Source organism: Rhinatrema bivittatum, chromosome 7 (genome assembly GCF_901001135.1).
Source record: "Rhinatrema bivittatum chromosome 7, aRhiBiv1.1, whole genome shotgun sequence".
Taxonomy (NCBI): domain Eukaryota; kingdom Metazoa; phylum Chordata; class Amphibia; order Gymnophiona; family Rhinatrematidae; genus Rhinatrema; species Rhinatrema bivittatum.
The window spans coordinates 273805565-273819189 of NC_042621.1; the positions used below are offsets into that span (position 1 = coordinate 273805565).

The window sequence follows — 13625 nt, forward strand, 5'->3', positions numbered from 1 at the left end:
GTCCACTCTATGACTTTAGCAAAACAGGAATACTTCGAAGGGGGAAATAAGGTGGGTAGGAACTTAGCTCGCAAGTTAAAGAAAATCACATACCAGAATCTAATGCCCAAACTTAAAGACGCCAGGGGAATTTTACTAATAATACTGATATACGTAAAAGATTTTTAACATTTTACTCTGATCTATATGCCACGGAACAACATATCACTCAGGGACAGGTAGATGAGTTTCTAGAGGCAATTACTTTACCATCACTTTCGCAAGAGGCTCAGAAAACCCTAGAAGCGGAAATTACTTTTCCAGAAATCTTATATGTGATAAAAGATTTAAAAATGGGAAAGTCACTTGGACTGGATGGGCTAACAGCCAGATTCTACAGTTTGCCCCTTACATAGTAGCCCCACTACAAAAGTTATATAATCATATATGGGACGGGGGAGAACTAGCCCCACATTCTCATTTTGCAGGGATTAAAATATTACTCAAATCAGACAGGGATCCTTCAATGTGTGGGTCCTATAGACCAATCTCCCTTCTAAATCTAGATATCAAACTTCTTGCCAAAATTTTGGCACATCGCATGAATAAATTTATCACATCCCTTATCCATCAGGACCAAGCAGGCTTCATGCCTGGTAGATTAGTGGGGGATAATATTCATAAATTAATCGATATCATGTGGTGGGCACATAGAACCCATACAAAGGCTGTTTTGCTATCCATAGATGCAGAGAAAGCCTTCGATATGGTTCACTGGCCTTTCTTGTTTGGAATATTAAAGAAGATGGGCTTTGGGCCTTTTTTCTGCACCTGGTTAGAGGGCCTATAAACAGATCTGAAGGCTCATCTTAAAATAAATGGAGGATACTCTGACTATTTTGTAGTGGGCCAGGGGACCAGGCAGGAGTGTCCCTTATCCCCATTATTATTTGCTATATTTGTAGAACCGCTGGCTACCACTATTAGGAATAACAGAAATGTGTCTGGATTTAAGTTTTTAGATCAGGAATTTAAACTCACTTTATTTGCAGACGACATTATGTTTTCTATTACACAACCACATACATCCCTCTCAGCAATAGAGCAAGATATTCAAAAGTTTAGTGCGGCTTCTGGGTTCAAGGTAAACTGGGAAAAATCTGAGCTGCTTAACCTTACCTGTAACGTGCAGACCGTTCAGGATTTGAGACAACTCCATCTATTTCGTTGGGCTTCCCGTAAATTGAAATACCTAGGTATTCAGCTGCCAGCACATCCGAAAGATATCTTCCAGTTGAACTATATTCCTCTTATTAAGAGGGCCTTCACAGACCTAGATTGCTGGAGCAACCTTCCTATTTCATGGTTAGCAGGATAGCGGCAATAAAGATGAATCTGCTACCCCGTCTATTATATTTGTTTCAATCCTTGCCTATCCCTATCTCCAATCATATCTTGAAATTGTGACAGACAAAGGTATTTAGTTTTATATGGAAGAGACGCCCTCCCAGGGTAAATCAGATGGTGGCCTGGGAATTCCGAATTTACAATGGTATTATGTATCAGCTCAATTAAGACCCATCATAGTATGGCACTCACGCTGTGACCTGAGCACCTGGCTGGACGTCCGAGGTCACGGCGTGCACGCATTACCTTTTAGAGAATTGGGAGCCATGGGGAGCGCCCGATCCGCCCCGGGCTGCCGAAGCCGCTCTCGCCGCCGACTGCCCCCGGGAGGAGGGGAGAGAGGACTGGGGCTGCTCCGGAGCTGTCAGCGCGGGAGATGGATGCGGCCAGGGCAGGTGAGCGGGGGCTGGCGGAAATTTTGGGGGGAGTCAGGGGGTGGCTGGGGCTCAGGGAGAGGATGGCCTGGCCTGTTGAGAGGAAGAAGTCCTGGAGGGGGAGGAGTTAGGGGGTCAGTCAGCCCCTGGGGCTGCTCCGGAGCTGTCAGCGCGGGAGATCGGCATCCATGGACGCGGCCAGGGCAGGTGAGCGGGGGCTGGCGGAAAGTTTGCTTGGTCTTGTCCCGGGGAGTTAGGGGATCAGGCAGTGAAACGGGGCTGGCTGGGGCTGCTCCGTGGCCCGTGAAATTTCGTCTCGGCTTGCCTGACGCTCCACACTAACGCAGGGGTAGGGGTAGGCGGTAAATTAGCTGGTTAAACGCACGGCAAAACTGCAGGTTTAAAAAGCGATAATCGGGCCGCGCGTTACTGTATGGGAGGGAATAGCTAATCCGATCGTTTACATTTCATATACATGCCGCGGGCGGAAAGAGTTACCCGTTGATTTAAAGAGGCGGTAAGGATGGGTTAAAGGGGATAGTGAATCGCGGGTTGGACTAACGCGGCCAAATTGTGAGTAAAGAAGCAGGGTAACCGCGGCCGCACTTTACTGTATTGGCCTGTGAGGTTGGCTAATTGTGGCCAGCAATTAGACAAACCACCCATCACCCTGAAGCGACTGTTGATAATGAGCAGGTGGTGAACAGGATCCTGAATGTTAGGCTAGGTGTGGAAATCTATATGAACAATCACATGGATGGCCAAAAAAGGGAAAAGATAAAGTCAGCGTGAATGGTCCTTTGTCTGAATCAAGCTCCCAAGACAAGGAGGTCAACAAAATAAATCGACAGCATGGCTTTTAGATATAATGCAGGGAGGGTATTCAGCGACAACCAGTAATTTGGGTGGTCCTTAATCGGCCTTCCATCTACCAAGTTAGGATGGTAGCCGTTTACATCTTGGCCTCCTCTCAACGGTGCTAATGATTTACACCCCCAGTGGACCCCACTGAGAGGTATTCTGAAAACAAAGCCAATGATCACGGAAGAAGGACGCTTAAGCAGTCATGTTTAAGATTTAGATGTCCATGTTGTCTGCTACATTGCCTTTACACGCATTGCTGTATTTTGCTTTCTCATGTTTTAATATAATTCGCATTGCGCTTCGTTTGTACATGCAGTATAGAAATCTAATAAAACAGTAATACTATAATAAACCAAGCACAGTATTGAAAGGGTCTTCTAGTCTAGACTACCTTCACTCTCTCGTCCTGACCTATTTCCATTTCCTTCTTTCCTCATCCCTGGCATGGCCAAAGGCTTCCATACTCGCATTTTCTCTTTCGCTTGCTTGTTTTCCATTGACAAAGGTAACACGAGACCCAATAAATAAATGCTCCGAGCAACTCTCGCTTCCCGCTATCATCACTGCGCCTGCGCACGGCCTCCTCGCATCCCCCCCCCCCCACACCCCTTCGATGGATGCCGGGGATGGCCTTAGCCTCCCACCCGACTCTCACGGGAGCTGACGTAGGTGAAAGGGCACGCGTCATTTTCTCTTCCGTAGCAGAAGGCGGAAGTGGGTCGGCGCAGAGCGTTGGCTTTGGTCACGTACTTCGTGGTCGGTGCACTGACGCCTCCCCTAGCGTAGCCTGGAGGCCCCCCCTTTTTTTTTTTGGTAAGAGTCCGTCTTCCTGCGCAGGGCGAAGAATGGCCGCGGCCTTCCGGAGCCCCGGTAGCCGCTGGCGGATGCCTCCGCCTGCCAGGAGGCGATGAATGGCGAGAGATCTGTCCGGCCGGTGTATCGCTATGGGCTGCAGACTGCTGGGCTGCCTCGTCCTCCTGCCCTCGGCGGTGCTCTACGGGTCTCTCTCCCTTTTTGTCTCCATCCTGCACAACGTCTTCCTACTGTATTACGTGGACACCTTTGTTTCAGTTTACAGGATCGATAAACTGTCCTTTTGGATCGGGGAGGTAGGGCTAAAGTCAAAGACATCTATTTTTTTATTTTTTTTTTTAAATTGTGAATCGAAATTCTATTTGCTTCATTAAAAATGCTTTATGTAAATTAAAAAAAAAATACCGCTCAGTTTCGTAAAAATAAATAAATAAATAAAATTTACCCTGTCTTGTGAGTTGTGGTTGTTCTATTGATAAGGTATTGGCAGATCCAGAGGTGCAACCTACAAATCATCTGCCAGACCTCACCTGAAGCATTGTGGTCTTGTAGGGAGGCAATATGAGCAAAAGGATATCGAAACATAGCAAAGAACGTTAGATAAAGACGATAGCTTCCATCTAGTCTGCTCATTTCCCCTTCTTGCTGCAGTACCACAGAACTCTCCTAGAGACCCTAAGTGCAGACAGTTCTTCACGTTTGGAAGTAAGTCTGGTTTTCAAGCTCGATAATATGTCTACTTATATATATATATAGTTTGCAAAAGTTTAGGCATCCCTGGAATGAAGAACAGCTTACCCAACCTCTTTGTGCTATGAAATTAAACATGCAAGTGCTAGTATATCACTTAGAACAGCCCACAGATATATACAAAACCTATGTGAGTGAATTAGAATTGAAGTCTGTTGGTGCCCCATTATAATCATCTTTCTCCTCCTTCCTGACAGTTCATACAGTGCTTTGTTTTTTTAATTTTTCTGTTGCAATGAAAAACTTTTCTGTAGGAGCAGTAGTGAATTAAAGCTTGGATGTATGCAAAAATTAAAGCATACAAAAATTCTGAGCTGATAATTTTTGAATGCTTTAAAGTTTTACATATGTCTAAGCTTTATATCACTGCTATTCCTAGAGGAAAGCTTTTCATTGCATACAAACAAATATACTATATCATGTTCAGTAACTGTATGTTGCTATCATTAACAACATACATGTGTCACCTTTTATAAAATAAAAATTCTTCAATTGTTTTTTTTTCTCCTTTATGGGGGACTTCCTCATCATAATAAAGGCATGTACTATGACATATTTGGGGTCTGACAGATTTCATAAATCTATACCAGTTAAAATATTTTTTTTTCTTTAGACTGTATTTCTTATATGGAACAGTCTCAATGACCCTCTCTTTGGCTGGCTGAGTGACCGTGTCTTTCTTAGTCCACAACAGTAAGTCTGTTTCCTTTCCTAACCAACTCTTTCTTGCTATTCTACTACTGTCAATCTGATAAATGTGAGCAGTTTTCTTGGACAGAAGACTTGCAAATATGACTTGAAATTATACCGCGATGATAGATTGGATCAACTTGAGAGCGGCGGATTGGACAGGATGGCACAGAGTAGTTAAATCATAAGTGAATAGTGATAAATTGGAGGACCTTGTGAGATGGGAAGATTGGGCAGATTAAATTTAATGTGGACAAGTGCAAGGTGATGTATAGAGGGAAAAATAACCCATGTTGTAGTTACACGATGTTAGGTTTCATGTTAGGAGCTACCACCCAGGAAAAAGATCTGGGCATCAAAGTAGATAATACATTGAAATTATCTGGCTCAGTGTGCTGTGATAGTCAAAAAAGCAAAAAGAAAACTAGGAATTATTAGGAAAGGAATGGTGTATAAAACGGAGAATATCATAATGCCTCTGTATTGCTCCATGTGAGACCACACCTTGAGTACTGTTTTCAATTCTGGTTGCCGCATCTCAAAAAAGATATAGATGCACTGGAGAAGGTACAGAGAAAGGTGACCAAAATGATAAAGGGGATGGAACAGCTCCCCAATGAGGAAAGGCTAAGGAGGTTAGGGCTGTTCAGCTTGGAGAAGAGATGGCTGAGGTGGGATATGATTGAAGTCTACAAAATCATGAGTGGCGTAGAGCAGGTAAATGTAAATCTGTTATGTATTCTTTCAGATAATAGAAGGACTAGGGGGGGCACTCCATGAAGTTAGCAAGTAGCACTTTTAAAACAAATCAGAGAATTCTTTTTCACTCAACACACAATTAAGCTCTGGAAATCATTGCCAGAGGATGTGATAAAGGCAGTTGACTTAGCTGGGTTTAAAAAAAGTTTTGGATAAGTTCCTGGAGGCGAAGTCCATAAACTGCTGTTAGTCAAGTTGACTTAGGGAATAGCCACTGCTTATTACCTGCATTAATAGCATGGGATCTTTTTAATGTTTGGGAACTTGCCAGGTACTTGTAGCCTGAACGGTGAGCTTCATGGATCTTCGGTCTGACCGAGTATGGCAGCTTCTTAAGTTCTTATGTCTTTGTCATGTCTTGTGCTTTTGGGGTCCAGAGTAGCAAACACCAGGAGTGAGCTAGAGCTTTGCCTTCATGTTTTTGTGCTGCACAGTTGGTTCTGAAAAAGATGGCATGAGACCAACATGGTGGCTAATGCAAACTTCACAAAAGCAAATATAGCAAAAAAATTATTTACGTCACCTCAAGTTAGAATTAAGCAATTAATTAAAAGTATATTTGGGAGACTAAATATATTTGTGGGGGATATAGGATGTTGGCTATGCCTGAAGCTTACTGGAATGGAAATTATGGACTGAATGAATGCCTTGCACTTAGATGCCTAATGATTTTCTCCATCTCTTTCACCCTGCAGGTCAGGAGTAGAGATCTCCTCACCAGAAGTGGTTCTGAAGAGACTAAAAGCATTAAGTAGAAATGGACCTCTGTTTGCCATTTCCTTCCTGGCTTTTTGGGTTGCTTGGGCCCACCCTGGTTTACAGTTCCTCATCTGCCTCTGCCTCTATGACAGCTTTCTTACCATCGTAGATCTCAACCACAATGCTCTGCTTGCAGACCTTGCTGTATCTGCAAAAGAGAGGACTAATCTCAATTTTCACTGTTCACTTTTTAGTGCCATAGGTTCCCTCTCGGTTTTTATGTCATACGCAGTTTGGAACAAAGATGACTTTTTTTCCTTTCGGATCTTTTGTGTGGTGCTGGCTGGCTGTGCTGTGATCGGGTTTACCATAGCAACATGGCTTCTAAGAAAACGTTTTGAGACAGAAGTGAAAGTGAAATACAGCCATGAATCTGCCTTAAAGGAGTAAGTGGAGATAAAAGCTGGTATTGTTTTCTCAGTCATGCTGGTGTGAAATGACCTGGTATTCTCAATTCAGAGGTGTTGGTTTGTACAGATGTCACCCTGTCTGTCGGTCCCGGCAAAGAGGCCAACTATTGAATGAGTTTGGCGACTGCACTCCACTCTAGAACAATCACGAGGCATATTGATAGAGCAGTATGGGGGAGTTTGCACGTTTCCTGACTCTGCTGTTCTTGTGTTATGTGTTCCTTCAGGTTGTACATTGAACAGGGATCTAAATCTGAGGAGAAAAGGATAACGCTGGCGGAGTACCTCAAACAGCTGTCCAGACACCGTAACTTTCTTTGGTTTGTCTGCATGAATCTAGTACAGGTACATTACAGGTTAATAATTCAACATGTGAGTTGTCATCTGACGCTAACTGTGGCTAGCAAAGAGAGAACATGCCTCATGTTCTACATGGCTCGTGTTTATAATCGAGCTGGTTCCTGTGCAATGTTGTTACAATTTTCCCCTTTACCAGAACAAACCTGCTTTTAAATGAATGCTATTCTGCCCAGATGTATTGTCCAAACTTTTTTGTGGTACCCACACAGTCTGTCTATTTAGTAATCGCGGAGCAGATGAAGTGTTCATATGCCACCTGTAGCACTCGGACTGAATCAGTGCAGAATCCCACAGGGAGCTGGCTCGATGGCTCCATGGAAATGCTGTTCCTAGTTTAGACTTCCCACTTTCTGGGCCAGGATGCTTTGCAGGTGGCATTCACAGTCATTGGTCAGGGGGAGTCCCCATTCATTGTGCAACAGTGACACTTAGTGGCTAGATCTAGGGGCCATTCTTGCACATTTTTGTAAAGTATTTATTTGAAATTCTGCCTTTCTTTAACCTTTAAATTAAAATGCACAATAAATAATTTCATGAAATGTTTCCCAGCCACTCATTACTCACTTTTCTATCTACCTATTTCTTAATGCTTTCAAGCCTCACACTGCATAGTTTAGCAACATAGACTAATTTTATTACAGTCCAAATGCCTGATCATAAAGCCATGTCTTGACCCTTTTCCAAAAATGGAGGTAATTATTCTTCACTTGGATCTTATAGGAAAACATGTTCCAAAGAACCCCTACCACACAACTGAAAGCTGATTTCCACGTAGTGCTATCATTAGCGCTACCACTAGTGGAGCTCCTGTTGTGATGAATGAAGAGCACACATGGGCATATATCTTACCAGTAGCTCGGCTAGGGATTTTGGGTATCCTAATTTTAGATATCTGAAGGCCATCAGTTTGAATCGAATCCTATAGTCCATTGAGAGCTAGTGTAATTCTGCTAGGATTGGTGAGACATGTTCCCACTTTGTTTCATTTAGTCAGTGAGCAGCTGTATTTTGAAGTAATTGCAGTTGCTTCATCATTATAGCTGTAACGCCCTAATATATCAGGACCAAACTGGTTGGATGACGACAGCCTGATTGATGTTTTTCCTAATGAATATGTTTCTAACCCTGGTGAAGCTTGGTTAAGCGAAACATCATCCATGTTGAGCTTATTCAAGAGTTTGAACTCGAGGACTGTTTGAATTTTTTATATGCTTCAAACTAAATAATCCTAAAAAAAAAATATGCATAAATAGTATCACTGATAAGGTGAATGATTGAACTGACCGGGTGGTTCAGCTTGCTGACACCTTTACTCCAAATTTATATTGAAGCTGCAAAACTGATTCTCTTGATTTTAAGATTATTCCGCACTGCTGACCATACTGATTTATAATTATATTTTGTGGTTTCCCCCCTCAATGTGTTTTTTTTTTTGTTATTATTTGGGTTACCTCTGGCTCTTTGATTTTAAGTGGCAAACTTGCTGCAAATGAAAGAATGTGCTACGAGTTACAGCTGATATCTGACATTGCATCGTTAATTTGGAGTCTAATATAAACCCCAAACTGGAAACTTTTTTTTTTTTTTCCTTTCCGTATCAAGGTTACTCGTGCTATACAGGGCAGGGCTGTAAGTGTTTGATCTCCTCTTCTACTGACCCATGGTGCCTCAGACTTCAAAGGGTTTAATTTGTCTTTGCAATGCAAGCTATAATGCTACTGCATCCAAAAAGGCAGTTTAAATTGAAGTCCTCCACCCGTTCTGAACTCAAATACGCAACCAATTGTATCTTGTTGGCAAAAGAATAACATCCCAGGTCCATGCCTCTGAATTAACGCAGAGATGAAACCCTGAGGCAAGAGCCGAGCCCTAGCAAACTCCCCCAATGCAATGACGTGACCAGTGATCATTCCGAACCCCCAAATAATCCAATGTGTACGTTCTGATTAAAAAAAAAAATTCAGTGCAGTACCAACAAATCCCAGAGATTTCAAGACTCGGATCCAAAGACCCCGATCAGTAGAATCAAAAGCACAGGTCCAAAAATATCAAAAGAGCATCTCTTCCCCTGTTTGTCTCTATATGAATTCCATTGATCAAGGCAAGCCTGCTGACTCAGTATTATGGCCTGAAAAACATTAACAGCCTTCAGCCTCCTTTAAATGTGCTGGTAAACTACTCTTTTAGTTACTTTGGACAGAGAGGGCAAATTTTGAAACAGGCTGAGAGTTACCTTCTCTAAGTCTATGTTCTGTTCAAAGTGCTGTTTCTTTCAAAGAAGCTGGAATCTGGCCTTGCTGTAAACTAGAATTTTATCATTATGGTTGTAGAAGACTCTGGGTTTTATTTTTCCCTGTTTAAAAAAAAAAAACAAAAAAACCCCTGACAATCTGTCAGGACAGTGGTAAACCACTTCCCTTTTATTTTGCATGTGTACACAGAGGCTTGCTGCCGTCAAAAATCCAGAGAGCAAAGCCTGGCTACGCAGATCCAATTCAGACTTAAATACATTTCTTAACCTCTGCTTTTTATAAATAAGGTAAAGGATTGAGATTTAACCTGTAAGGTGGGGGGATCGAGAATTGTCCTATAAAATGTCATTTTCTGTACGCTCATTCATTAATCTCTTCATCGCGTAGGAAAAAAGCGGAATTGCAGTAACTTTGCTTATTAATATTCATTAATCCAGGTGCAGTGAGACTTATGCAGTCCTAACTGTCTTCTGAGCAGCAAACAACTTCTTGTTGACTGGTTATTCTTTACTTATGCCTGTGTGCTTGCCGCGTAGCCTGACTGTCACATGTCCAGCCCTGAAGCCGTTTCTTCATTATTTTAATTATATAGCTAAAGAGGAACTTCAGCTTTTATTTCTAACTGCGTAGGTTTGGCCTTGTCGGTCTCGATGCATCAACACAATTGGGATCTTAGCCATAGGTTGCCTCTAGATCCGACACGGTCAGGTGAAATATGAAACCTAGTTCTGTTGTCTGTGTCAGCTTTGTGGTACATGGCCCCTGGCTGAGAACTGGAGGAGAAGATATAAAATGCAATTGGATGCCCCTGGGTTAGGTGCAGATGAAGGCACATGGCGCCATATGTCAGCTTGGGTTCCAGGAGGAGGAGACTGCCACCTTGTGCACTCTTCAACCGTGCCTGGCCACCCCCCCTGTCCCCCCAAAAAAAGAAACTTTGGAGAGAACGTACGGGAACAAAACGAGTTCTGGGGGTCTGCCCGGGCTCCTACAGTTTGGTGGATGCTCCGAGGTATAATCCAGGAGGCGTTTCAAATCTTTAGTGCCCTGATAACTTACTGCTTGGCTCCTCGGGTTTTAAAGTAAAAGTGCATTTCTTAGCAATGGTGTTAATGAAAATAAATCTTTGGTATTCTGGATCAATAGGCTAAACTAGCCCTTTTTTTTTTTTTAAAACCTACTATGATGTGAGAGTGCTGCTTGGGATACTGCAGACCAACAATTTCTCCCCAGAAAAAGCTTGAGTTTTGAGATGCGGTGACGCAGTGGGACTTTTTGCCTCGTTGTGATTGCTTTGTAAGCAGTATGTATCTGTCAAAAGGGCACCTTCTTCTCTCATCTCCTATTCTGTTGTAAGAATTTTGCGTGAATTCTGGTCCTTCGTGTGGGGGCTATTTTCGCCCCATTCAAGAAGTTAACTTTCCTGCTTGTATTCTGGGAATCCATGGGGCTATCTCGGCCATTGTCACGTTGCGTGATTTCTTACTTTTATCTTGCATTGAAAAGATAATACTATGTTTGCATATGGACACGGTGGTGTCTCGGTTTTATGAGTGAGGTGGCAGCAGCTGAGCGTGTAGGCTGTTCGAAGGTTTGGGCTTCGATGCCTCAGTATGATTCTCATGTGACCTGAAAACTGTATTTTGATACTGTGTGCCATCACGTTGTTGCTAAAAATACTTGAACAAAAAAAAAAAGGTTTAAGAAAGATACAGTAGATGATAACCGCACTTCCTCATGTCTCTGAATAAAAAAAAATAACTTGGTTGAAAAGAATCATAATATGGGAGGCATGGGGCAGACTTCATAGAAGGGGAAGTGAGCAACACAGTTCCTGTTCTGTTCTCCCTCTGTACAGCAGTACCTTAAGGGGCGGGATTGAATCTTAACTTGAAATAACCTCCTTTCAAACAAAGATCTGTGATATCACCATATCAGCTCTAAGCTCAAACTTTTTTTTTTTTTCAAAGGAGAAATATTGGTCTGCATTACTATTAACAAGCTACCCAGAGGATAAGGTGACGGACGTGATGAATCCAAAATCATTGATATTGTCTGTATCGGTTATTTAACACTGAAATAATTTTTACTAGAAATCTTTTTTTTTTTTTTTTCTTCTCCCTATCCAGGTTTTTCACTGCCACTTTAACAGCAATTTCTTTCCCCTCTTCCTGGAGCACTTGCTGTCAAACAGAATTTCCCTCTCAACGGGGTCATTCCTTTTAGGTAAGGAGAGGCAGTGAGTGTAAACATCAGTTGTACATTATGACACTATTCATGGACTGGATCCTGGACTCAAACGTTATGGGCTAAGAGCTCCATTACCTTAGGAAAAGTGACTTCTGGAGCATACGACTCCCGTTGTGTGCCATTTTGAGCCATTCCAACTTTTACTCTGAACTTAATCAGGCACTCCAGAAGGGTTTTTTGTTTTGCAGAGTTTGTTTTTTTTAAATTTGTAAATATTTAACTTGGGGCTTATTACTTCTTCAAGGCTAGGTAATTAAGTTTATAATTAGAGCTGGAATGGCTCAAAGTGCCATGATGTAGAAGCCTTAAAATACTTCCTGCACAAGAAGGCGCTCTCAGAAATGCCTTGCATGGTACCTATGAATTGTTTGTAGGTTTTCAGCTATGCTAAGTTGGCTCATTGGTGGTGGGATTTATTATACCTCTGGCTGCCCTTAGGTATGTGAACAGCTGTCTGTTCCCCCTTTCACAAGATGGTGTGACGCAGCAGCTGACGACATAAAACAAGTGACTTAGGCGGCATGGTGGCTGTCTATAGGCCCTTGCCTGCTCTGCCTGTTGGTAAATTTGTCCCCTGCTCATCAGTTTCATGAGAACCAAGCTGGGCAGAGAATGAGAGATGGAGGAACTTTCAAGTAACAGCTGCTACAGTTTGCTAATGTTATCTAATACTGTTTTTGTTTGATCTGTGGCAGGATGCTGCTCTCACCCTGATAGCTGGAAGTTAGACTAATGTTTGCATTGCTAACATATTGGAGATCAGCTAGGCACCATTTCATTCGTTATCATTAGCAGGATGTCCTACCTGTTTTTAAAAGTGCAGTGAAATGTTGGCATTTTTATTTTTTTTTCCCATCGATAAGCAGACTGAATTAGCCATTGCCTGGGGGTGACATCAGACTCTCCTAGCTTGTAGAACTTTGAGCTCTACTGAGCATGTGCAGGAGTTCCTGCACAGGCCTTGCCTGGGAGCCGCCTCGGTTATTTCTTTGGCCAAGCACAGCCCGGACGTGTACTCCATCTCCATTTTGGGGCAGGATTATATATCAGTCTCCCATCTACTGGCATCGAAGAAAAAGGGGCATCATTTGCTGGCATCGGAGAAACAAGTCAGCATTGGCACTGTCAGTGCCAGGGCCAGTGCAATGTTATTAGGTGCCCTAGGTGAACCTTGTGTCATCCCGTCCCCCGTCGCCCCCATGTCAAGGCCCTGGCTCCAGCCCCGACCTCATTCGCTCAGACAGGCCCCCTGTCTTACACACACTTAGGCTCCTTGTCTCATTCACACATGCACCCTTACAACAGGCTCCCTCCCTCTCTCACTAACGCCATTGCTCTCTCGTACACACACAATCCCTGTCACTCACACACACACACAAACAGAGGTGCTGCTTGCGGCCCGCGGAGTATCTGCTTCTCTTGGCCGTGAGCAGGATGGGCGGTGCTTGCCGAGTGTTCTGCATTTCTTGGCTGCGAGCAGGATGGGTGCTACTTGTGGCTCGCCAAGTTTCTACTCATCTTGGCCGTGACTGGGATAGGCTCTGCTCGTGGCGCCATATGGCACACTCCGCACAGCACACCAATGCAAATGACACACTGAGGTGCTCGGCATGCAAATTGCATCGATGTATCGTCCTGCCATTGTAATTGTCCATTGATGCATGGTGCAAAAACAGGTTTGATTAGTTTTGAGTGGGCAATCACTTCGATGCAACCAATGCATGCATCAGCAAAACATTCTTGCTTTACGCTCCATCGAAGCATTTGATGCACCAAACCTAATTGCCTACACAACTATATGCAGGTCAGTCTAGGTCAGCTGCTAAAGGGATCATCTTACCTTTGCCCCCTCCAATAACCACAGCCCTCACTCCTAGTAGCATGGGATCTATTTAATGTTTTGGGTACTTGCCAGGTACTTGTAACCTGAATTGGCCACTGTTGGAAACAGGATGCTG

General features: G+C 43.3%; 1 protein-coding gene across 1 annotated transcript in view; it reads left to right on the forward strand.

The window, feature by feature from the left end:
• Positions 1 to 3234: 3234 nt before the first annotated feature.
• The window catches only part of MFSD13A (major facilitator superfamily domain containing 13A), a 35599-nt gene continuing 25208 nt past the window's right edge, over positions 3235 to 13625 (forward strand). Inside the window, exons 1-5 of the mRNA XM_029610266.1 lie at positions 3235 to 3733; positions 4801 to 4880; positions 6332 to 6781; positions 7033 to 7150; positions 11547 to 11643. Of these exons, the coding sequence (XP_029466126.1) occupies positions 3536 to 3733; positions 4801 to 4880; positions 6332 to 6781; positions 7033 to 7150; positions 11547 to 11643 (943 nt within the window). The 5' untranslated portion in view covers positions 3235 to 3535. The remainder of the gene's footprint in view (positions 3734 to 4800; positions 4881 to 6331; positions 6782 to 7032; positions 7151 to 11546; positions 11644 to 13625) is intronic.